The sequence below is a fragment of the Sinocyclocheilus anshuiensis genome, unplaced genomic scaffold (assembly GCF_001515605.1).
Source record: "Sinocyclocheilus anshuiensis isolate Anshui unplaced genomic scaffold, SAMN03320099.WGS_v1.1 scaffold58, whole genome shotgun sequence".
NCBI classification, from domain to species: Eukaryota; Metazoa; Chordata; class Actinopteri; order Cypriniformes; family Cyprinidae; genus Sinocyclocheilus; species Sinocyclocheilus anshuiensis.
In genome coordinates this window covers 352,448-378,551 of record NW_015547688.1, presented here as the reverse complement: position 1 = coordinate 378,551, position 26,104 = coordinate 352,448, and the positions used below count along the sequence as shown (strand labels likewise).

At 36.5% G+C, this 26,104-nt stretch overlaps 4 protein-coding genes across 6 annotated transcripts in view; 3 read left to right on the top strand and 1 right to left on the bottom strand.

Annotated features, from left to right (window-relative positions):
• Window positions 1-1,756: 1,756 nt before the first annotated feature.
• LOC107703362 (cell death inducing p53 target 1) lies at window positions 1,757-8,975 on the bottom strand. Of its 2 annotated transcripts, none has more exons than XM_016505960.1 (5): window positions 8,897-8,975; window positions 5,483-5,636; window positions 5,129-5,302; window positions 3,533-3,800; window positions 1,757-2,507 (listed from the first exon to the last, which is right to left on the bottom strand). In XM_016505960.1, the coding sequence occupies exons 2-5, from the start codon at window positions 5,565-5,567 to the stop codon at window positions 2,396-2,398; spliced, it is 639 nt and encodes a 212-aa protein (XP_016361446.1). In that variant the 5' UTR covers window positions 5,568-5,636; window positions 8,897-8,975; the 3' UTR covers window positions 1,757-2,395. The 2 variants fall into 2 exon arrangements, with proteins under 2 accessions (XP_016361446.1, XP_016361447.1); XM_016505961.1 differs by having other exon boundaries at window positions 5,129-5,299.
• Window positions 8,976-11,214: 2,239 nt separating this feature from the next.
• LOC107703328 (vascular cell adhesion protein 1-like) lies at window positions 11,215-15,285 on the top strand. The gene is made up of 5 exons (XM_016505917.1): window positions 11,215-11,412; window positions 12,667-12,939; window positions 13,052-13,381; window positions 13,645-13,872; window positions 14,514-15,285. Exons 1-5 carry the CDS (start codon window positions 11,343-11,345, stop codon window positions 14,582-14,584), a joined length of 972 nt encoding a protein of 323 aa, XP_016361403.1. The 5' UTR covers window positions 11,215-11,342; the 3' UTR covers window positions 14,585-15,285.
• Window positions 15,286-17,023: 1,738 nt separating this feature from the next.
• On the top strand, window positions 17,024-23,966 carry LOC107703361 (hemicentin-1). Its single transcript, XM_016505959.1, has 5 exons — window positions 17,024-17,163; window positions 17,619-17,885; window positions 19,265-19,597; window positions 19,684-19,932; window positions 23,654-23,966. The coding sequence occupies exons 1-5, from the start codon at window positions 17,115-17,117 to the stop codon at window positions 23,659-23,661; spliced, it is 906 nt and encodes a 301-aa protein (XP_016361445.1). The 5' UTR covers window positions 17,024-17,114; the 3' UTR covers window positions 23,662-23,966.
• Window positions 23,967-25,878: 1,912 nt separating this feature from the next.
• LOC107703360 (non-receptor tyrosine-protein kinase TYK2-like) overlaps window positions 25,879-26,104 on the top strand; it is a 37,670-nt gene continuing 37,444 nt past the window's right edge. Inside the window, exon 1 of one of the 2 annotated variants that reach the window (XM_016505958.1) lies at window positions 25,879-26,096. The gene's annotated coding sequence lies outside the window, so the exon portion shown is untranslated. Of the gene's footprint in view, window positions 26,101-26,104 lie in introns of both variants that reach the window. The other variant, XM_016505957.1, reaches the window with a different exon arrangement.

Here is a 26,104-nt window from a genome sequence, read left to right as displayed (position 1 = left end):
AGATCGGTTAGTTCATATCACATCAAACCATGCAAATTATTATTATTGTTATACTTTATTCTTAAATTGTTAATGTTAACAACATCAGCATTACGTGACTATGTGTATAGTGTGTATTAGCGTGTAGATTTCAATTGTCTTTAAAATACAAATCTTTTGTAATCCCAGGCTATCTGTAATCAGAAGCACTTTTAAAACTGGAATATAATTTAATTTCATTCACATGTGTTTCATAAACACATAATCCTTTCTGGATTACAATCAGCCATCAAAATGATACATTTAATTATTCCAGCTGCTGTGAGAAAAGGCTATAAACAATCCTCCACCTGCAGGATCCTCAGTCACATGCGATAGTCTAGTAGCCGGGACAACTTCTTTATGTTTACAGACGTGACATAATGACCCAGCAGCATGCTCGAATTTCCCGCGAAAACCTACCCATACCACTCAAATTAGAAAACATTATTATAAGCTAACCGTTGTGAATTGGGCTAAAGTAAGGCGATAGTTTTGAACACTGGCTGGTTGTGTACTTGGTCAAATGTTGATTTCGGATCATTTTTAACCAAAAAAAAGTTACGGACTGCAGCTTTAAAGTTTGTGGTCACAACAAACAAGAAAAATGACCATGGATCATTCAACACGGGAAATCGCGATTGTAAAATCAAAGAAACCCCGCGGTCCGTCAAACTACATTCATCCACAACACGTAGAGGGCCAGAGCCGAAGCACAACCAAAACAATGTTCTTCCGCAAGACGCATGCAGGTTTATTTTTTTAACCGCTACAGACCCAAATGTTACTTAGTGTAGTTTTATAGAAAAAAATTAAAAACAGAGGTAAATAGAAATATATAGTGTCTAAGCACTGCTGATCTTGTAGCTTTTAAATTTCGTACCATTTCAGCAGTAAATCACATTTATGGACAGAACAAAATGAACAGAAAATGTACAATTTCGCAGCCAGGTCAGACAACTAATAACCCTAACCAAATAAAGGAAACAATCTCTTTGGATGATTCCATATAAATCACAATCTGACCACAAAAAAAAAGGAAAATCAGGACAATCATCCTTTAAATCCTTGTGGCCTGTTGCACAAAGTATTAATAAGCGAAGGGTTAATCTGCTTTGAGTTATGAAGCCTAGTGCAGCAACCAGCACAGCGTGACACACTGAGGGCACATATGGCCCAACAGAGCGCTATGCAAGATTACAGTGATATCATGCAGCGTCCTTCATCATGCTGGTGAACTCCAACAGCAAAGCAGCTTTGAACAGCCTTAACCGGAAATGTATTTTCCTTTTTAAACACGACGACTTCACAATGTCAAGTAGAAATGAAAAAATTATGCAACAACCACTTCTAAACATGTTCTTCAGCAGAATAACTGTTAAAGGATGCTTATGTTATTATAGATGTTTCTACGCCAACCTTAGTATCAGCAAACACAGATCTACCTTGTTAATGATTAATAAACTGACCTGAATAGCAGATGATAGTTTACAGAAGTCTCAAACAGCCTACTACTGACAACACAGAACAGCTAGTAAAGTGGTTTGAAAAGCACCGTGGCTATACAGTATTTTTGATTCACAGTTCAAAAAGATTAAGTGTATATTGGTTGAATTCCACAAATATGTCCCTAGCATGGCATCTCTAAAGTACTAAAAGGAGATTTAGATGGACATACAGATCCCTTTAGCAGTAGAAATACTTCATCTAAAATGACACAATGCCTGTTACATTGATACGCATATATCAAATTGACTTGAAATGAGCCTTGTCGACAAATATAAGAAATCAAAAACAAAAGTGAAAGAAAAAAAAATCCCATGACATTTGCATAAATTGCCAAATACGGTAACATTTTCACATGTAAAAGCAACAATGTTACCCCAGGACTTCAAAAGTCCCAGCCATCAAAGACTTTCATTTTAATAGGTTAAAATAAAACAATAATGCATACAATAATAATCCTACAATCCAACAATACTGACCCTGAAGTGAACTTCATTTAGTTTCGCTACTCAGTAATATTCACAAACGAGCTTTTCAAGGTTAATGTTTTCACATATTCTCTAAATGTATACACTTAGTATATGTATATGCTCTACTGCTAAAATAAAAATAAAACAGTACTTGGATGGCACAATGTAACCCTGACCATTGTGCATATAAAATGTACCGATCCTTCAATGACCGCTAATCACCTCTGCTTAATTTTACAGGCATCAGTAACTATGCCAAAATGTGTGAGAATCAATAGTTACATGAAGTGAGAAGTGGCTGGAAATATGAACTGTCAGTTGGGGCAAAATGAACACGAAAAAGCGAGTCATCGACACCCACCAGAAAGAGGTCACAGCAAGATCGTTGATGGGATAAACTGTTAGCATATGCGCTTGTATGTGTAAATATAGCCCTTGCAGTTCGGGCAAGTGTGCGTCACATCCTTGAGGTCGTCAATCAAACAGGGGATCAAGCAGCAACCTAGATCACAACTGCAAAACAAAGACAAAAGTCAGAAGGAATCTCAAAGAGGTATTATTGTATGTCACTGAGGGCTCATTATGTATTCATTTATTCAAAACTAAATTAAAAATGCAATTCAGGCACGACCTGAATACACCTCTTCTACTTTGAAAACTGCTTTAATTTCCGTACTAAAATTCATGTACACCACCATTCAAAAGTTGGAGTCAGTAAGATTTTTAAACTAAATGAACACTTTTATTCACTAAAGATGGATTAAACTGATCAAAAGTGAAAGTAAAGACTTTTACAATGTTACAAAAAAAAATTCTTCTTCAGATAACTCTTGTTCTTTTACATTTGTTATCATGGTTTCCACAAACATAATAATGGTTTTCAACATTGATAATAATAAGAAATGTTTCTTGAGCAGCAAATCAGCATATTACAGTGATTTCTGAAGAATCATGTGACACTGACGGCTGGAGTAATGATGCTGAATATTCAGCTTTGTTTCACAACAATAAATTACATTTTAAAATATATATAAACAGAAAACAGTTGTTTTACTGTATTAAGATCAAATAAATACCGCCTTAGTGAGCATAAAAGCCTTCTTTCAAAAACATGTTTCAAAAAAATCCCCAAACCTTTGAACAGTAATGTAGTAGATATTTTTGGAGGGGCCCAAAAACTAAAAAAATTGTCATGGTGATACAACTGTCCTGAAATCATAATGGGGGAAAAAAGCCATAATGTGAAATGTGAAAACCTAATTTAGTACTTCAGCATAAGCTTTTATTATTATTTCTTAGAAAAATGAATGTCTGTCAAATCAAAAACATGAGGTCCAACCAATATCAAGAAAAAACATGACAGAAAGGTGATTTCATAGAGAGGTCCAGTGCTATTTTAGTATCACTGAGAGACTGTTATTGTTTTTATTAATATTTTGAATGAATCATATATATATATATATATATATATATATATAGAGGAATAGAGGTCATATCATCAGATCATATTGAGCTGTCCAGTTCCACAGCTCACTTACCCGACAAAGAAGCAGAACATACAGATAAGAGTATTCATGAGGCCGATGTCGTGGCTGATGCGGGTGATGATGGGTTGTTGGCAGTGTGGACAAACCGTCTGCACTGGAGCCGCCTGGAACATCTCCCCCTGTAGAACAGTGACGGTGGTGGCGGCACCAGGAGGGGTGAGGACTGTGGCTGTGTGACCTGGAGCAAAGTGACTGGGCCCCGGACCATAGTGCTCGGCTATCGGATGAGGAAAGTGTCCAGGCGGAGCATAGTAACCACCTGCAGCACATAAATTATTTTTACAGATCTCTGCACACAATAAATCTCGTAGACAATGTAGCTCGAATTTTGTCTAAAATGAGAAAAAGTAGGTGAAATCTAGTATTAGTTATAATGAAATGTTTTTTTTAAAGGGATAGTTCACCCAAAAATGAAAACTCTGTCATTAATTACTTATGCTCATGTCGTTCCAAACCTGTAAGACCTTCTTTCATCTTCAGAACACAAAGTAAGGTATGTGTGATGAAATCCAAGAGCTTTCTGACCCTGCATAGACAGCAAGGGAACTACCACATTCAAGACCAAGAAAGGTAGTAAGGACATTGTTAAAATAGTCCATGTGACATCAGGGGTTCAACCATAGTTTTATGAAGTTATGAGAATACTTTTTGTGCGCAAAGAAAACAAAAATAACGACTTTATTCAACAATTTCTTCTCTTCCCTGTCAGTCTTTGACGCGCGTTCACGAGAGTAACACGACGCACGAAGGCCTTGCGGGTTTGGAACGACATGAAGGTGAGTAACTAATGACAGAATTTTCAGTTTTAGGGTGAACTAACCCTTTAAAAAACAACTCTATTCCTGTCGTATCTTGCATAGTAGCACTGCCCACAGTGAAATCTCATTAGTGCAAAATCTCTTAATGTAAATTAAATAGGCTAAACATTAACCAGCATTAAATTACTTCTTTAACTATTAAATAGACCGTTCACAAAAAAATTCTGTCATCGTTCACCTTCATGTTGTTCCAAACCTGCTTCTATCTTCTGTGTAACACAAAAGAAGATATTCAGAAAAATGTTCAAATGGTTTCGGGGCCCCATTGACTTCCATAGTGTAAGCAAAAAATCTAAATAAAAATAAAAAAAGGAAGTCAATGGGAACCAAAACTGTTTGGTTCTTCAAAATATCTTCTTTTGTGTTACACACAAGAAAGAATGTCATACAGGTTTAGAATGACATGTGGGTGAATAAACGATGGCAGAATATACATTTTTGCCTGAACTATTCCTTTACGAGATTTTAAAAGTGTCAATTGGGTCGGTGCGAGTTATTACATTTTACTGAAAGATTGCAAACACAAGCTTTTTTCTATTGAATAATATACACCAATGAATCATTCACAAAAATACCAGAATGTGTATTAAAAAAGAGAAAAGGATACATTTTGTGTAATACTGCTCCTAGCCCTGACACATCATTCACTGTGAACAGAAAAATTACCTGTAACTGGAAACCTGTTGCACCACAACAGATTTAGATTTCAATTGAGTAGTAGTTCTTCTTTCTGAAATGCTAATTGTTTCAGTTAGGAAGGCACACTCACCGTGAGGATGAGGCATGGGCATTGGCATATGCACAGGCTTAGGCATGGGACCTTCTCCTGGGACGTGTGGAGGAACAAAGCCTGGTTGTAGTGTAGCTTCATAAGGTGGAGGTCCATATTCTGGAGGCAGTGGCTGCCCTTGTGGAGGTCCTGTCGTTACTGGAGCGCTGGCTGCTGAGGAAACACACAGTTAAATAAAAGAAATGACTGAACTCTTATAGTGGTAGAAAAAAAATAAGGTATATAAGACTTATTTTGAGATATATACATCAAAGAGACTGTCTTCAAAACAGGTTTAAAAACTAAGACTTAATTTCATGTCTATAAAGATGAGAAAAATATCTAGGAATTTACCAGGAACTGGAGGTTGCCCGTTTTTCTCCACGAGAAGCGGGGCACTGGGGCCCCCTGGGTAAGGAGGAGGGGGGTCACTGGACATGTTGGTTCCCTGGAAGGAGGCCAGAGAAGGGAGCTCTCCTCACACTGTGCTGACGTTCAAGCGGCGTTTCTGAGGTGAACACAAACAGGCTGCAGGTTCAGTCACCACACAGTGTAATGTGATAGTGCCATCCCTGACTACTGTTGCCGAGGCATTTCAAGCGCATCCAGTTATCATCGATTTGCAGCGGCTCATTGCCTCTACATTCCCCTGAGCCCGCAAATATAAAACAACATGTCCATAAGCATGAATTATCTGCTCGTATGAACACAGATTTTCTTTGCACTTTAGACTAATAAGGGTAAGTCGGTCAAGCCACCTGTATCCCAATACTACAGGTTATGAGATAAAACACTGTTCTGCAAGACTGTCTGTGATCATCTTTGAGTCAGAGGTACACACTACATCAATATACTTCATGATAAACCGTTCAAAAGTTAAGATTTTTTTGAAAGGTTTTGGGTTAATACGATTTTTTTTTTTTAAGTAAATAAACCTTTTACTCAGCAAGGACACATTAAATTGATCAAAACAGACACTAAAGACATGTATTATGTTACAAAAGATATATATACTGTATATCTCAAGTATTCTGAAAACAAAAATCCTGAAAACAAACAACAATTAATATTTTCTTTCAGCAAGGATGCATTAAATTGATCAAAAGTGAAAGTGATTTTTATTTCAAATAAATGCTGTTCTTTTTAACTATAATGTATCATGGTTTCCACAAAAATATGAAGCAGCACAGCTGTTTTTAACATTGATGATAATAAGTTCAGCTTTGTATCACAGAAATAAATGACATTTAAAAATATTTTCAAAATATAAAAATGCTGTTTTTAATTGTAATAATATTCACAATATTATCGTTTTACTGTATTTTTGATCAAATAAAGGCAGTCCCAGTGAGCAAAAGAGACAAATATTATTTTTTTCCTTCATAAATATTAAAAAAATCTTACCAACCTCAACCTTTTGAATGGCAGTGTATAATACATAATCCTCATAATATATGATAATGTGCCTGAATGGTGAAGTGCATCATCCTACCTGACGGTTAAAGATGGGTAGGCTAGTTAGTACAACTGATCAAGATTCTTCTTGTGCCAATCATTTAAGAAATCCACAGATAAAATCAAAACAGACAAATGAAATAATAACTAGGATACAAAGCAATGTTATGTAGTACGTGCAATCTTCAGCACCTGGGTTTAAGTAGACAGCTTGGGCCTTTGAGAAGTTAAAGTAATAACATTTACAGTAGAAACACAATGGCACAGTATTCTTGGAACCATGTAGGTCAAGACTAACTAGAGGTCAAACACGGCGTCCTTCATGTGAAATGTGTGTCATTTTGTGGGGGGAAAAAGAAAATTATTTCATTTTAGGAAAGATCTTTATGAATACAGCACCTCATTTGAAAGCCAAATCGAAGTATAGGCGTAACAATATGTCAATATTGTATCATCATAGCAGTGTCCCCTTTCATGACTTAGCAGGTGATAATATCATATCTAATTTGCATTTTCCTAGAATGGTTACCACCAGCCAATGAGGATGAAGCAGGAAATGCAAAAACAAAGGCATACTATATGTGGAGCATATAAATGTTGCTAACGGCTGTTGATTTATGAGAGTAATTTGTTGCCCAGTTCACATCCTTTACTTGAGATAATGGAAATGAATTACACAGAATGCTTCTCCATAACCACAAATTATGTCCACATATCTGATGCATTTCTCTTGTGTCATTAGGGCATTTCAATTTCAAAAAACAGATCTGATATAAACCAGAAGATATACAAGAGACCTTCCTGTTGATTCCAAACATTAACATTGCATGTACCTGAATATTTAATCCACACGACTGTACACCAGCTTATATACCAGCATAAAATAATAGCGCCAGCTATAGGCCAGTGGTGGTACTGTTCTTCTACAGCAGATATATGACACCAAATAATTATCTTTAAAAAAGCATCATATGACCCCTTTAACAAACCCCTTCTAATTAACCAACATTAATTACAATTCTTACAACTTCTGCATGTTTGAACGTGCTTGGCATGGTTTTATGTATTAAGTTAGTCAATGTTATAGGGAATCCAACTATAAGATTAAGGTTAGTGTTTGGCTATTTTTAACATGTCCAAATGACCAACCAGCACAAAAGTTGGTGTGTTTGCCAGGGTTTCTGAAGGTTTTATGAAGGTAAATGACTTTTTAAGACCAAGTGAAGAAAATTTAGGGAATAAATGAAATGGAACACAATTCGTCGATATGGTTAATTAATGCATTTACATTTTGTATTAGCAACGCTTCAAAGTTTGAGAATAAAACTTTCAACAGATCTCCATTTCATTTTAATTCATTTTACTTTTTTACTGTAGGCTACTCTCTGCTCACACTGCAAAAAAGTGATGTTCTTGATTGTAAAATCAAGATACATTTAGGCTATTTGAGAAGCAATAAGACATAGCCTAAAATAAGTCTTGTCTTTTTAGAAATGTATCTGCTAATGGTGTCAGAAAAATCTGCTTAATTCAAACGGAAAACAAGTTTTTTTACAACCCACTGACTTCTTGTTATGAGCATAAACTCACTTGCATTTTTTCAATTTGCATCTCGTGTAAATGTATCTTGATTTAAGGATGTTTAGATATTTGTATTGGAAAACAAATCAAACATACTGTGGAAGATATACATTTTTGCAATGCATGCATGCAACGTTTAATGGCTTGAATGTAAGACTTTCTGCTCAGATTTAAGACCTTTTTTGGCCTTACTAGTTTGTGGAAGGGAAAATTAAGTCCCGCAGAAGCCCTGGCTTGTTCTGGTGCTTTCTGGAGTAGATGATGCGCTCAAACAGAGATCAGCGATTATCCAACCTGTTTCATCGCCGCTAGCACCGATTACATAAAACCGCCCTAGCCTTCACTATCACTCAACTTTTACTGTGATTCACCATTAAACCGCAAATTGCTGATTGTGCCATTAGTTACTAGCCTACCATCGTTAACAAGAAAAGGCTACCGTTATTCTGGCTAAAATAAGTCCCGGTCTCTACACACTAACCCCAAACATAGCACACAAGTGTAGAATGACTATGTGTATCTTTGTTGCATAAATTACATGCAATCCACATTCATCGCAGTAGAATCAGCAACAAGCCTGGCTAGCTAACATGTTTCGCTGTCATTTAGTCACATTAACATAGTAACGAAGTCTATCTGTTAAAAAGCCAAGCATTATATACAAACGAAACGCAACAACTTCCCCAGACAGATAAACATCGTTAGCAATTGTAATCCCTCGGCGATGCATACTTGTAAATGATGCGATCACGGGCCTGGCGGCTGCAGCTACGCTCCCAGCACACAAAACACAGAGCAATAGTCGCTCAGACAACGCGCCGTTATCTTCTGTATCCACCGTGATAATGAAAATATCAGGCCTGACAACTTTTCAGTGCTTTCTAGCTCATATGTTCACGTTTGTAGCCCCACTTTTCCAACAACATCCGCTGCTGGGAAGGATTTGACGTAAACATGGGAGATGGGAGGTGTGTGAATCCCACTGGCGAGTTTATATAGATCCTACTACGGCCAAGGCTTGGATTATGAATATGAATTAGGTTGACTGAGAGCACGCTCTTGCAAGGTTACCAAGCAACGTCAGCATTGCGTAATTAATATTCATGTATTAAGGCTTCGCCGTAGTAGGAGGCAAGTTTTGCCTCTTTCATTTGATGAGGGTAATTAAACAAAGGGAACACATAAAGAATATTTGTGACCCTGCACCACAAAACCAGTCATAAGGGTCAATTTTTTTTTTTAATTGAGATTTATAGGCTACATCATCTGAAAGCTGTATAAATAAGCTTTCCATTGATGTTTGTTAGGATAGGACCATATTTGGCAGAGATATTTGAAAATCTGAAATCTGAGGGTGCGAAAAAAAATCAAAATATTGAATGAAGTCCAAATGAAGTTCTTGCAACTCATAAGTAGTCATAAGTTTCACGGGTATATTTGTAACAATAGCCAACAATACATTGTATGGGTCAAAATTATACATTTTTCTTTTAAGCCAAAAATCATATTAAGTAAATATTTTGTACATTTCCTACCACAAGTATATCAAAACGTAATTTTTGATTAGTAATATGCATTGCTAAGGACTTAATTTGGACAACTTTAAAGGCGATTTCCTCAGTATGATTGAGATGATTTTATTTTTTTGCACCCTCAGATTCCAGATTTTCAAAGAGTTGTATCTCAGCCAAATATTGTCCTAGCCTAACAAACCACACATCAATGGAGAGCTTATTTATTGCATGTATAACTCTCAATTTTAAAAAAAATGGACCTTTATGACTGGTTTTGTGGTCCAGGGTCACAAATATTCTTTATGTGTTCCCTTTGTTTAATTACCCTCATCAAATGAAAGAGGCAAAACTTGCCTCCTACTACGGCGAAGCCTTAATACATGAATATTAATTACGCAATGCTGACGTTGCTTGGTAACCTTGCAAGAGCGTGCTCTCAGTCAACCTAATTCATATTCATAATCCAAGCCTTGGGCCGTAGTAGGATCTATATAAACTCGCCAGTGGGATTCACACACCTCCCATCTCCCATGTTTACGTCAAATCCTTCCCAGCAACGGATGTTGTTTTTTCCATTTTCCAGCCCCAAGCTGTTTTCAATGTTTACCTACTGTGCAGAGTGCAACACAGAGCAAAAGTGGCATCATTAAATTCACAAATGACACCATTGTAATGACAGTTGGCCACTCAATAGCAATGATGAAACTAAAAAATAAATCAGAAGCAGAACTTACAAAGTGCTGCATCAACAAACCCCTAAAAAAAAAAAAGAAAGAAAAAAAAGTTTGTGCTGCTGTGCAAAGCAGGCTATTGATAATCTCAGAAACCTCAGATTTGCACCAAACAACGGTTATAAAAGTATTCTTCTTCCCCTCTATGGTGTCTGAATTGGAAATTGGATTGGAAAATGGATCGATGTGAACTTTGCAAACACATGGTGTCACTTCTTTCATGTCTGCCACCAAACACTGGTCAGAATGGCATGTGAGGTTCCAGACATACTGTATATTCAGCACATGCAGTCTATTTCACAGGATCCCAGGCCACAGTCCGCATGATCTCTCAGCCTGATGCTGTGGATGAACGCTCACCATTGAAGTCAGGCAGATGTTTCTGGTTTTTGTTGCTGTATCCTGCAATTACCACAAGAGGGCAAAAAATTTTTCGCTGTATGCAAAAAAAAAAAACTGGGCCATTTGTCCGCCTTGGACTCCTTGGAAAATGTTTGGAAAATGTTCAGATTGGTTTTTGTTGTTTTGCATGTTAAATTTCTGTGAAAGCATCAAATTATGACCCAAAAAAAGAACCCTGTGTCAATCAACCCCAAGCCACGTCTACAGATGTTCTGGTTATCTGGATAGGGTAACCACAACTCAGCTCATTTCAAGGATTCAGGTTATTACTAGAGTTAATTTGGTTTCATTTCTGCTTCTGTTTTGCGGCCATCTATTAATGTGAACAGTTCTTGGAGTCAGTCGACTGAAATTACCTCTCAACATATTTTCTGGGCGGGGACGGGGTTTGGTCTTTTTTTTTTTGTTTTGCTTCATTATTGTGTGCTCAAAGCACAGCTATTCAGTCACAGACTGTACAGTAAGAGTTTCTGTCAGAGAGTTGGGCCTTATTTCCAACATTTTCTGTTCAATTGCTTTTCCTTGAGCACAATGAATATGCTTCAACTTTTCTTTGGATTTGTTTATCTCTCGGCAGTTTCACAGCTTGTGAGTCTCACAGGTTCGTATGCTGAAGCGCAAACTTTCTTTATATGGAATGAGCCTAGATACGTTTTTAGCTTTTGCTTTCTTTGAGATTAAATGATTTTATACAACATTTCGTTCTGGTTCTCAAATCTGATTGGTTGAGAACCGTGCGATATTGTACTGGTATCGCTACAGGAACGCACTTTCACAATTTTGTATCACTCCGCTTGTTCTAGCCGGGTCTATATTTTTTTTAATTATTTAATTATATATTTTTAAATATATTTATGAGTTAATCGTAGAGTACGTTAGTTAATATAATAAGAAACGTCTAGCTTCGCGGTCTCTCTCTCTCTCATTAGATGCACGTCTTGCCGCATTGTTTCTCTCTTATAACCTCATTATTTCTCTCTTATAACCTCATTATTTCTCTCTTATAACCTCATTATTTCTCTCTTATAACCTCATTATTTCTCTCTTATAACCTCATTATTTCTCTCTTATAACCTCATTATTTCTCTCTTATAACCTCATTATTTCTCTCTTATAACCTCATTATTTCTCTCTTATAACCTCATTATTTCTCTCTTATAACCTCATTATTTCTCACTAATAACCTAACTGAAGCAGCACATGCCCTTGATACGAATTCTAAAAGTGTCGCATGTTTAACTGTCAACTTCAGCTTTGAATCCGTGGCGGAAGGAAGTAGTTCCGCACAAAAGAGGGTTTTATTAGGCACTCCGTTGTTTCTTGTTTAATTACACACATGTTCCGTCGAACTGTTGTATAAACGCAATATCACTCGAGTACTCGAGCGATACGGGCTCTATATCAGCGGCCTCGTGCCTCTGGCCTAATCACAGCCATGCTGATATAGAGCCGGTATCGCTCGAGTACGAGAGTGATATTGCTCATATAACTTAGTCTTTTTTTTATTAGGACCAATGTTTGGAGTGTTGAATTAATTTCTATTCAGTTGACATGTTTGAGCTTGGACCAACACTGCCAAATGTTGTCTTGCTACTGCATTTATCAGTACAGTTTTTTGTTACATATGATTATGACAATAGATGGACTTCTACAGCAACCAAAAACAAAATGTTATCTGCCCAGCTCTATAAAATACAAAGCTCTAGATGCACGCAGTGGTCAGTTTGTAAGTCTTAAGGACTCATGGTACTGTAGGTTATTTTTGTGTCTGCTTGTAATCTGATACTTCAGTGCTGCTATTCTGTGCTGTAACTTCACCAGTTTTAAATCGCATCCTTCTCAATGTGTTTAACAGGTGCACAAGCTGAATGTCCTGTTCAGCTCAACCCACAGAGAGTTGTTGTGAGATACGGCGGTTCTGTTGCAGCTAACTGTAGCACTTCAGTCCCGCATAAAGGGATGGGATGGGAAGCCAGTGAGGGAGCAGTGCCCATGACCAAAAACCAGAGTCTGATCACATGGAGAGTGCCAGAACTGACAGAATGGGACATAAAGCCATTCTGCTACATAAACTATAAAATAGGCAATGAGGATCAGTGTAAAGAAGAGCTCCCAGTCACTGTTTACAGTCAGTTTCTCTGTTACTGATATTTTTTCTGTTCATTCTCAGAAATATCTAATAAATGTACATTCATCATTCATCACAGCAGATTTCAGAGTGTGTAAATCTTCCTCCACAGAGACTCCAGACAGTGTGTCCATCAGCACTGTGAATCACAGCGGACCAATGATGGAGGGAGAGCTGTATGAGCTCCAGTGTGACGTTCACAATGTGGCTCCTGTTCAGAATCTCACTGTCAACTGGTACAAAGGACAGACTCTGCTGGATCAAACCACCTTCACTGACACTAGCGAGACTCCAGTGAATGAAACTGTCAGACTCCTGATCCGTCCAGACAGAGCTGATGAGGGAGCTCAATACAGGGGTGAAGCAGAGCTGGATCTGGGAGCAGAAGGACCTCAACCTCATCCTACAATTTCATCAAATCCTCTTAATGTTGAAGTATACTGTAAGTTTATTATTGCTAAGCTAGCCATATAATTCAGTTTATATTTTCTTTAGGGCCTTCTAGTGTGACGGATGTGCAACTGTCATATTTCATCACACTCAGAGATTTCCATATTAATTGAGATAATTTGATCAAATATTAGATATGAATTGAATGAACTCAGATAAAAAGGTTTCAGTTGTGCAGTATTTTTAGTGATCTGTTACTAACAGCTGCTCATCATGTTGCTGTTGTGCTGAGAAATGTATCCCTGTCCTCCTCAGATAAACCACAACACTCCAGTTCAACAGAGACCATCATTAAAGACGACAAGGTCATGCTAGATTGTACAGTGAAGGCAAAACCAGCTGCTACATACACATGGGATCATCTGAAAGAGAAGAACAGCTCCTCAGTGCTCAAGTCCTCAGCACTCAGTTCAGGAAACTACACATGCACCGCCACAAACGCTCTGGGAAAAGACAGCAAAGTGTTCATCGTCAAATCTACAGGTGGGTTATGAATGAAAATATCATATCATCTGATTTTTGTAAAATGCAAAATTTCATTAATTATTATTTTGTTTATATTTGAATAAGATTTCATGAATGTTAATTTAAACATTTCAAATTTGCATTATGTATTCTTTTTTTTTTTTTAATGTGTGTATTATTTTGCTCTCATTAATAATGAGTGCACATATGAGACATTATCTGATGACTTGAATACTTTGTGCATATTTATGTTTTTGTTTTTTTCTAAATGTTGGTTTGGGTGTTTCTTATTTTATACATCGTGTTTGATTTCTGGGTGTAAAACCAGAGTCACTCTTTTGTACACTCTTAAAAATAAAGGTTCTTTGTTGACATCTATGGATTCACAAAGAACCTTTAACATCCATGGAATCTTTCCATTCCACTAAAGGTTCTTTCTGGAAAATGTTTCTTTAGATTATTAAAATATTCTTTACAAAAACAGTTCAGTTTCAGTTTTAAGAACTTTTGGGGAACCAAGAATAGTTCTTCTATGGCACCATCAGGAACCCCCCCTTTTGGAACCTGTATTTTTAAAGAGTGCATCTGTAGACAGGGATTCAGCATTGAAAACACTTGAATGTTTAAATTACGTCATTAACACAGCTTTTCTTCCACAGGTATTCGTCCCACATTCTGGACTGTTCTTACTTTTTTCCAGTTGTCGGTTGCATTGATTACTATCATGTAATTAATAGTCGCACAACAGAGATAATTAGTCACAGTATTGTATTTTCTTTCTTTCTACTCTGCTGGGAATTCATAAAAATGTGTTGACTTGTAGTGGTTCATCAGTCATACATATGAAGTCAGTGGGAACCACTACAACACATCACTTTTATTTATAAATAAACTCCTGCCTTTAGATGTTAGCATGAAATTAACATCTGACAATAACTGGAAAGTGTATTTTCACGAATGTTCATTTGGATTTTGTACTTTTTTACTGTTCTCCTAAGCTTTTCCTCATTGCTGTATGACAAATTCATTTTACAGAACAAATATTCCATTTTGTCTCTTAATTAATATGAGGGTATATAAAGTTGCAAGTTTGAAAACATTACAATATTGCATTAGTAATATAGTATATGGTTTGCCACCCTGTAACACGGCATTTAGAAAGTATTTAGCATATATGTATATTCATTGCACAGAGCAGCTTTTAAAATTCTTCTGTATTCGGTGTGAATGTGAGCTGAGCACAAGATGAGCACTCGGACTGCACAGGGCGTCAACTACCAAGGGGAACATCTCATTTCCCTCGGCCCCCACCTCCAAAAACTTTTCCCCCCGATGTACATCCTTTTGGCTAGCGGATGCCCTTTAGGATGTTTTGGAAAACACAAGAAAATTTATTTTGAGTGGTTGAACAGCAGCAAAATAAATGTTGACTTCTTTGGCTTTGATTTCCTTCTCATTTTATTTTCTCATTTTGCTCAGTTTCAGTTTGTTAGGGGAAATGTGCTTGATAAGTATCAGTGGAAACTGTGACAGGGTGGAGTCAAAATGACTCAAAGTGTTATATGTTTAGAAGAAGGTGTTAACCTTCAACCAGAGTGTGAATTTGCCATATATCACAATACTTGTGGGTGGGCTCTTTTGACTTGGGCCAGTAAACAACCACCCTGAACACCTGAGCCTAAAACAAACCTAGTTTAATTTATAATGTGTCAATATTAAAAACCTGAACAAATTACTAGCATCTGGATAGCTACATGAATGTCAAGAATCTGTCCCACTTTATATTAGGTGGCCTTAACTACTATGTACTTACATAAAACAAGTACACTATAGTTATGTTCATATTGTATTGCAAAACACTTTTGCTGCTATTGAGGTGGGATAGGGGTAAGGTTAGGGACAGGTTTGGTGGTATAGGTAGGTTTAAGGGTGGGTTAAGCTGTCAGGGATGGGTCAACAGTGTAATTATAAATGTAATTACAGAAATTAATTACAGATGTAATTACATGCAGGCTACACAATTTAGCAAAATCAGACAATATTGTGTCTAATATAAACCACAATATTAACTTCTTATTATTGAATAGTTGTAAATAAATATCACATTTGGAACTGGTCAGTGCTCAAAAAATGCTGGGAAATCACTTCATGTAGCCCCAAGAGGGATTACTGATAAACAGTCTGAAGAAAAGAAAAAAAATCACCCACTGACTTTCAAAGCTGTTAACGACTTTCTACTTCGAGGACCTTGATAGAAATGTAGTGGAGTGAAAAGTACAGTATTTGTCTTTCAAATGTAGTGAAGTTAAAGTCACAAGTTTCCAGAAAAAATAATACTCAAGTAAAGTACCGATATTCAAAAAGTGTACTTAAGTACAATACTCAAGTAAATGTACTTAGTTACTGTCCGCCTCTGCATGCAGGTATTTTTTTAAATATAAGTACAACGTAAAAACATGTAGTGCATTGTACCAAATGATTAATTTAAGTGTAAGTACATAGTAAAGGCCAATATAAAGTACCTAATATAAAGTGGGACCCATGAATCTTTCAAGTCACTGGGGTGTGTATCACACCCAAGGAAGTAGGGAAACACATCAATTCTAATCCTTATGTTTTTTTTTAAATGAAGTCTTCTTTGTGTCTCTTTTGTGTGTTTAACACAGTGACCTGTGCGACTTCAGTCTGCCAAAAACTCTGTGAGTGAGTGTTGGCATAGCAACCTCACTGCAGTGAAGCATTTTAAGACAGCTATAGCTGGAGCTCAGTAGCTCTTAACTCATATAAGCTCATTTAAAAATTAACGAGATGGTATGCGTAAACAGTGAAATAATGAAAATTAAATGTGCACAATCAGTTAAAATACAGTTTATGTGTGATGCATGCGGCGATCCACAAAAACAATAAGCATGAGCAATTTAACTATTTATTGCAATTAGCAACTACAAGTTGAAAGACAAATACGATTATAAAATTAAAGAGACATTCTAACGTGGTAATGCTTCAGTACGCTAGACTCAAATGTGATATAAAAAAGACAGTTTCACAAGATACATCGCAGAGGATGAGAAATACTGAGGTGCGAGAAGAGGGAGAGCTGATTGTAATGAGGCCCACTACTTCAATCCCCCTCCAGGCCCTTCAGTACAAGGCTTTTGTTGGCTGTCACTGTTCAGTTTTTAGTTGCCAAGCAAGACCAAGTCGGAATTTCTTTCTCCTCTGTGTGCGGACTATAGCAGATTTCAACCATTTTCATCAAAATGAAAAACAATCTCCTTTGCTTTCTCGGTCTGTCCGTTATCGGAATAGGTAAGATGTTTCTCTGTGAAAATAACGCTAGTTGTTTAGTAATATTTCAGGTTAAGTTAAGAGTAAACAGTTATGAGGTGCATATCTGTTTACACTTACCAACTTCCAATGAAAACCTATTGAACTTAACTGTAATATTTCTGGAAGTTTGTAAAGTTCATTCAAAACTTTTTTACATAAAAGTATTTCTTAGAAGAAATAAACTTTGGCTTACTGCGTAATAATTGTTTTCAAATAGCATTTACATTTTCTATATATGGCATATTACACTCTAAAAAATGCTGGGTTGTTTCAACCCAACTTTGGGTCAAATATGGACTAACCCAACTTTTGGGTGAAAAATTGAATGTAAAAATTGAACCCAACTGCTGGGTTAGTCCATATTTGACCCAAAGTTGGGTTGAAACAGCCCAGCATTTTGTGATATTGTTGATTCTGATTCACACCTCCTTCAGTGTCAGCTGACAGTTGCTCGCTAGAGATATCTCCCTCCAGAGTAGTGGTGAAATTTGGGGATCCGGTGTCGGTCAGCTGTGTGGCCTCTCGTCCAGTGCGTGTGCTGGGATGGGAATCGGTCATTGCTGCATCGCACACTCAGAATGACCTCAGTGTTCAGTGGCGGGTGGACAGTTTGACTTACTGGATTGAGGAGCCAATCTGCTATGGTGTTTTTTTCACTGCACCCAGACAGTGTGAGGAAAGACTCAACCTTGTTCTATACAGTAAGTACAGTATTTAAAATGATCTTCTGAAGAAAAAAAATCAGCGTAGACTAGCTGCATCTAGCTTCAAATGACCAGCTTAATGTCAATCCATTTAAAAGGAGTAAACGTTGTCATTACTCATTCGCAACACACCACAAACATACACTCTAAAAAATGCTGGGTTAAATACAACCCAGTGCTAGGTGAAATATGGACAAACCCAGCAATTGGGTTGTTTTGACCCAGCATTTTTTAGAGTGTAGTGAAATTTAAAAATAACACTTAGTATCGATAACACTTTAGTATATGGATCAATTCTCACTATTAATTAGCTGCTTTTTAGCATGCCTATTATTAACATATTGGCTGTTTATTAATACTTATAAAGCACATATTCTGCATGACCATATTCTGCATCCCTAATCCTACCCAATACCTAAACTTAACAACTACCTTACTAACTATTAATAAGCAGCAAATTATGAGTTTATTGAGGCACAAGTCGTAGTTAATGATATGTTAGTAGCGAGAATTGGACCAAACGCAGATTATCCATTCTTAAAGACTGATTTTCACATGGTTTCTTACATATTATACGTTTTGGCATTTAATCACTTAACCAAGCTCATATGTGTGGTTTTCTGGCTTGGTGAAATTGTTTGGTAGGTCACCTGGTATAGCATTGCATTTGCGATAAGAGTCTCATGAAACACAAGGCATGTGACTTGTAGAAGCAAGCTAAGATGGCATGGTTGCTTCAGCAAATGTGTCTGTTTCTCTTCTCACGCTTTCTTTTGTTAACAATATTGGTTAGCTTTATGGTAGGGTTTAGGGTGTATGTGATAGAGCATATTAACGGTTCAGCACCACTCACCAGACATATCATTTCTGAACTGTCGTGAAACATAAAACAACCAAAGTGATAAAGCACTTCCAGATTAAAGTTCATCTGTTTCGGATAAAACGGAACTTTTAGTGCCACTCAATGCACATTTTACTTTGAAAATGTTACGAAAAATGCAACAAGCAATGTAATGTGCCACAATGAGTCTGTGTGGCAGCATTTTTAAATTAACATAAGCAGAATTTAAATTTCAATAGATTTGGTGAAGAAAAAGATCATCAAGGAATAATGAGGGTGAGTAAACAATGACACAGTTGTCATTTTGGTGCAAACTATACTTTTGATTACCAAGTGGCTTTTAACATGGTTACACTGGTAAAACAGGTCGACCTGCAACAATAACCAGCTTGTGCCAGAAACAGACCAGCACTAACCATCTAAAACAAAACCACTTTGGTATTTAAGCTGGTCCAAACTGGTCTAAACTAATATGTTTTGTTATGAAAATCTCCATTAAATGCCTTTGTTTAAATTCGCAATTGTCTTCACGCAGACAAACCAGACAGTGTGTCCATAAGTTTAGTGAATCACAGCAGTCCAGTGGTGGAAGGAAGAGAGTACCAGCTACAGTGTGAGGTGCAGAACGTCGCACCTGTCCAGTACCTTGTTTTACGATGGTACAGAGGAAAAACTGAGGTTTACAACCACTCGTTCTCGGAGTTATCCCCTGCAACACCGGTCCAGGTGTCCTCCACCTTGCTGATTGTCCCAAACAGAGCTGATGATGGAGCTCAATACAGGTGTGAAGCACAGCTGGAACTGGGAGCAGAAGGACCTCAACCTCCTCCAACAGTTCAGTCTGAAGTTCTCAACATTGCTGTTCAATGTAGGTGAATAAAGTCAACAATACCCAATAGTGAAGACATTTTATAGCTATTAATGTTAAATATTTGTTAATTTTTTTTCCATCAGACCCGCCGGTCTTCCGCAGTCCAGAGGAAGAGATACTGGACATCAGTGAGGATAGTGAAACGGTGCTGGATTGTACTGCGGAGGGTAACCCACCTCCTGTGTATGTCTGGACCTCCTCAAACCTTCAGGAGAAGGCTGATCAGCCTGTTTTGAGAGCTGCAACTTTGAGCCCAGGAGTATATACATGCATTGCGTCCAATATCCTGGGGAAAAAGAGCAAACAGTTTGTCATCAAGCACAAATCCAAAGGTGAGAGCAATAAAACACTAGAAATGTAAATATTAATGCATTTTCTTTGTCTTTTGAATCAAGGCAACATGATGCACTTAGTTACTTGAGTTCTCTCTTAAAGGGATAGTTCACCCAAAAATGAAAATTCTGTCATTAATTACTCACCCTCATGTCGTTCCAAACCTGTAAGACCTCCATTCATCTTCGGAACACAAATTAAGATATTTTTGTTGAATTCTGAGAGCTGTCTGACCCTCCCATAGACAGCAATGTAATTACCACGATCAGGGTTCAGAAACGTAGCAAGGACATCGGTAAAATAATCCATGTGACATCAGGGGTTCAGCCGTAATTTTACGAAGCTACAAGAATACTTTTTGTACGCAAAGAAAACAAAAATAACGACTTTATTCAACAATTCGTCTTCTTTGTTCAAATCAAAGCGTAAACAACATAGAAAATGTGTGACGCAGCTGAAACAGAACAGCATACGCTGTTTACGTCCAGTGGATATTCTCCAAAATGGCGCTAGGGTGACGCGGAGGAGACGAATATGCACCAAGAGCTTGTAACACTCCAAAGAGAAAGGAAAAATTGAAATCGCATCATATGACCCCTTTAATATCAGTCCCCACTAATACTCGTTTGCCTAGCCAGTTTTAAATTATTGATTCATTGCTTAGCTAATTATCATTTAGCAACACAAGAAGTTTTCAGTAGTCAATATTTTAGTTTTACACATAGTTAAAATGAAGTAAAGCCTAAAATAATTGGCTTTGAAGAGTAAAGCATTTTAAAACGCAAAAGATGCACACAGACCTCAACAGCTACAAACATCAAAATAGGTAATTGACAAAATAACAGAAAAACATTATCTTTTACATTAACCACATACTTTATTCATGCACTGCCCCAAGCTTCCGAAGCCCTCAAACTATTTTTTTTGGCCAGTGTAGCATCGTAGTACCATTCACTGAGTTGATCCCCTCAGCGTACAGATACTCCCAAAAACAGATATTACCAAAAACAGATACTCCCAAAAGATAAGACATTACACACATTTTGTTTCAACAGATAGCATACAAACCTTGTGAACAAGAAGTACACTTTTGCAGGTTTAAAAAGAATACAAATTACAGAAATAATTAGTCATTAGTATAATTTCAAACACTTCTCCATTGCATGTTAATTGCAATTAAATGAAAACTTATTATCGTTTAAATTTATATGAAATAAAATTAGCTGAACTTTAGAGTGTTTTTGGCTCTCTTATGTAGGACATAAGTGCATTTTTATATGTAATTTCATAATTACTTCTGTTGTCTTTGAAATATGTGACCCTGGACCACAAAACCAGTCATAAGGGTCAATGTATCATCTGAAAGCTGAATAAATACGTTTTCCATTGATGTATGGTTTGTTAGGATAGGACAATATTTGGCCGAGATACAACTATTTGAAAATCTGGAATCTGAGGGTGCAAAAAAATCAAAATATTAAGAAAATCACCTTTAAAAGTTGTCCAAATGAAGTTCTTAGCAATGCATATTACTAATCAAAAATTAAGTTTTAATATATTGACGGAAGGAAATGTACAAAATATCTTAATGGAACATGATCTTTACTTAATATCCTAATGATTTTTGGCATAAAAGAAAAATCAATCATTTTGACCCATACAATGTATTTTTGGCTATTGCTACAAATATACCCCAGCGACTTAAGACTGGTTTTGTGCTCCAGGGTCACATATGGTTAAAGTGCACTGCAGAATGCATTAACAAGCATTTCATGGTAAACTAAAATATACTTTAATGCCAACTTGAATGTCATGTATTTAAATGTAAGTGTAAGGACAAATGAAGTAGTAATTTAGTACATTTAAAATGTATTAACTTTAAGTGTAATACTGAAAAAAACATTTAACATTTAACAGTTGAAATTATAATCAAAGTTAAGTGTACTTTTTATATCACCACAAAATTATTAAAAGATAATACTTTAAACTTTTAATTCAATAGTATCACAAAGTGCACTTTTTCTTAAAGCGCTTCTTTTCACAAGTGTTTGTGGCATTCACGCGTGATACACATTCCTTGTGTTGTGTTTGTACTTATAGTTACGTGATCTTGGATTATTTGGTTCTTCGAAGCTCATCCCGGACTTGCTATAGCAACAGGTCCGTAAACTTAAACCTGCTCGGGAGCAGGCTTATTTCATGTAAACAGGATTAGATTGCATCTTTTTAAGCAGAATTGATACTTAAAATCTGTCCTCTACCACCGCTACTTTATTACAAGAGTACCCTACTAATCCAGGGACAATAATTTAAAAATAATAATCATTTAAAAATGAATTTAAAGATAATATAATAATGTTGTGTAGTCTTTAATACTATAGACACAGCCAGTTTTACTCACTGAAAGATTTATTCGTCATAAAATTATTACTTCATAATTGTATTCGAGTCTTGCACACATGCTGTACAGAAAATGTAGAGTCGTGCATTAATTTGAGCGATGACAGCTATTATGGGAGTGGCTTGGTGGAGCGCAGGAGATGCAGATAACATGATCTTGATATCATGGTATCAGGATCTTCAATCCTCCCCACTCGTCACACGTGGGTGGAGTGTGGGAGCGCATGATTGGAGTAGCACATCGCATGGTCTTGAACATGATAACATTTATCTACTGTATTATAACATTTATGTAGCTTGGCTGTTTCCTTATAAAAGTCCAAAATTTTGTCAAGCTTTTCATCAGGTGTCTTTTTTAATTATATGACGTCGTTACGTTGCTGTCTTGCCGCCAGCCAATCGCTGCATTGCTGATCGTGGTTTCGAGTATCGATACATAGCCCCTTTTAAACCAACCCATGAACGCGCAATTATCTCAGCTAACTCAATCCAGCCAAACTAATCATCAACAACAGGTGCGTTCGAAGAACCAAATTAGCCAGAACCTGATTAGCGCAATGATATCATCTCGGATGTGACATTTCATCTCGGGTGTAATAAGCGACGTACGAAGAACGGGCCCCTGGTTTTGTAGCCTCTCTGTAGTTTGGTTATTGATTGGTTACCCCTGGTTGTCTCCCCAAGTGTTCCCTGCCCTTGTCTGTATATATAGCCCTTGTGTTTCCTATGTTCTTGGTTCATGAGTTCTGTCCTCTAGTTCCTCGTACCCTGGTTCTTCTTTTGCTTCTTCATCAGTAAAAAGCTTTTGTGCTTTTCTAAATCACATGAGTTTTGAGAGAAGTGTGTAAAGCTTTTGGAAAAGCTGTTCTTTAATGGCTTCCCAGAGTGGAAAAAAGCATGATAGCCGTAACAGAACTTAGTGCTGCTGTGATATCTCTCAAATATAACAGCAACAGGAAGCAAAGCAAGAACAGGATTTCCTGTAACTGGTCCTCTGTCTCATGACTACTTTTTATTGTTACATATACTGCTGTAATATGAGTCCTGCGTGCTTTTTATCATGCTTCATGGGTCTACATGGAAAAGAATCACACTGCATTGGCTTTTAATTAAATTAAACATTGATGTAAAGATCCTCCTGTTTGTGTACAAAACGTCTTATGTCTTATTTTCACAGATCTACATAAATGAGTTTTGACATGTTTGTTTTTGTGTCCTGCTAAACATCTAGGCAATCTCAAAACAGCAGATGACCAAATGTTTCATGAGCATTTTTATAATGCTAATCAGCAATTCACCATTAATGTGTGTGTTTTACAGGTGTTTAAGTCCAGAGACCTTGAGAACGAACCGAAGACATATAGTTCTAGATGGTACGCTCAGGACTTTCTGGACGTGGGAGATCAAAATCTAGCTTGGCTCTTTGTTACATTTTAGATGTGTTTTTAGGGGACTCTCTTTTCAGGGTGATTATGATTTGTTAAATATGAGAGTCAAACCTACATATGTGTAAAATCTATCCTAGTAAGCTTTATTAATATTGTGTGTAAGATAGTTTTAACAGAGCATTTGTATGTTCCATGACACACTGTGATGGCTCTGACATTTTAATGTTTTTGTAGATATTTACTCACCCAATAATAATAATAATAAAAAAGTTATGAATACAGTACAAAATATAAAGCATGTTTGATTCATTTAATGCTCTTCAAGACTCAAGCCTGCTGTTTGGGTGGGGTTCGTGATTGTTGTTATTTGGAATTAATGTTTTGTGTCAATTGTGTTATCATAAATTATTACGTAATTTGGAACATATAATTAAAGAAATAGAAAATGTACTCACCCTCAGGCCATCCAAGATGTAGTTGAGTTTGTTACCTTATTTGGAACAGATTTGGAGAAATGTAGCTTTTTATATTAAGTTTGTTACTTACTTTAGCACTCAGCAATTCATCCTGGACAGTTGTGACAAGGGTTGTATTTAACCCAGTATTTTTTAGAGTGTAGGTGTATCAATATGATTTACAGACTCCTTTGCAATCATTTCTAGTTTAGTTGTGTAAACATGGTGTTTGATTTTATAATGCAGGGGTTTGCAAACAAATGGCGGAAATTCCATTACATTGTCTTGACTGAGAAATCTGAGGTCAACCAATGGCTGTATAAATACTTAGAAGAATATGAGGAAGTACTTGCAAAGAGAAACATTTTGATTTCAAGGAAGAGGATGGAGGCCATTTAATTTGAAATTGCATCCTCGGAGTTAGCATACAACTCTGGTTCAGTTTTTCTAAAACCAGTAGACAATTAGCATTTTACAGGCATACAGGTTCCCTCGAGAGTCTTGTTTGGATTTGTAGTTGGCTAAATTAAGGACTGTGGTTAACTTAAAAAGATTTCATTACACAAAATAATGTTATTTTTAGCAGCATCATATGACCCCTTTAAATAACACACAGTCCTATATAAGTATGAAAACGCCTAAGCAGCTGTGACATATAAAGACATGTATAATTTCTCAGGGGAATATGTGAGATATTATGTTGTAAGGATGTTTGATGGGTTTTTAAAAAAATAACTTACAGTTACTTCCCACATCTCTTCTTCGTGAATTTCTTAAGCATCATCCCACCACCTGCTGGCCTTTTCCTTGAGTGAGTGTTTGTTTGTCGAATTGCCCCCTCCAGTGGTTTTTTAGCATCCTTTTATCAAGGCAAATCTAAAGTATCTTGAGGAGGTAAAAAAGAAGCCTCGCGTTTTAGAGTGCAAGGAAATGTGGAATAAATACAAGATAAACATTGCATGTGAAACGTTACATTAAAGTTACACAAATGTGATTTAATCTGTAACTTAATATTATTAATAATTGAAATAACATATATAAAGAAGAAAGAATATAGTGACTGAACTTGGGTTTATCATAGCATAGGCATAGGCCTATCTGTCATAGGATGCAATCACTTAAATATATTCATAAAGATATTGACTTGAAAAGTACTTAATGTAATTGAATAAACTACCCGTAAATTATATTATTAAAGCAATATTTATTTATTTATTTATTTATTTATTTATTTAAACCATCACAGAAAAAAAGTTGCATCACTGAATTCATCAATGGAACATCTATGGTTAACAACAACAACAATAATAAAAACAAAACATAGACTTAACACTTAATGTATTGATATATGCTTGGTTAAAAACATTAAACAGAGCTGTATTGTGTTGCCTTTTTTTATCTTTTAGGTGAAATTTCATTGCACGAAAAGATGCATGTATTTCGCAACAAACTTGGAATATCGTAAGAAATTGGAAAATGTAAGTTTGAAAACAAGAACAGGATTTGCATAAGCCTTTTTGGCGTTTTATTGACTATTTAAATTAAAAAGTGTATTATTATACCTAAATTATATCTAAACCTTAATTATGTGTGTGTTTAAAATATTTGCCATTTAAGAACTCTTAATTTGAAGAGCTCGTGTACGAAAACACTTGCTGGCGGTGTCTCAATAGCGTTCGAACTGAATATACAGACAGCATTTTTCACACGCCCCTGTCATTTCTAAGTAGGAAGCTCACTCGCTTAGGCACGCAGTCTATGTACAGAATGTGACTTCTTCTTCTCATACTAGGGAGGCTTCACGTAGCGAGAGTGAAAATACGCAATGTCTGCTGTGCGCGTCAGTGGCTAGAGATGTGAATCCTGTAATAAGAGGAAAACTAAACACTGTGTGAGATAAACACCGTCGTTCATCTGCCTGTAGGTAA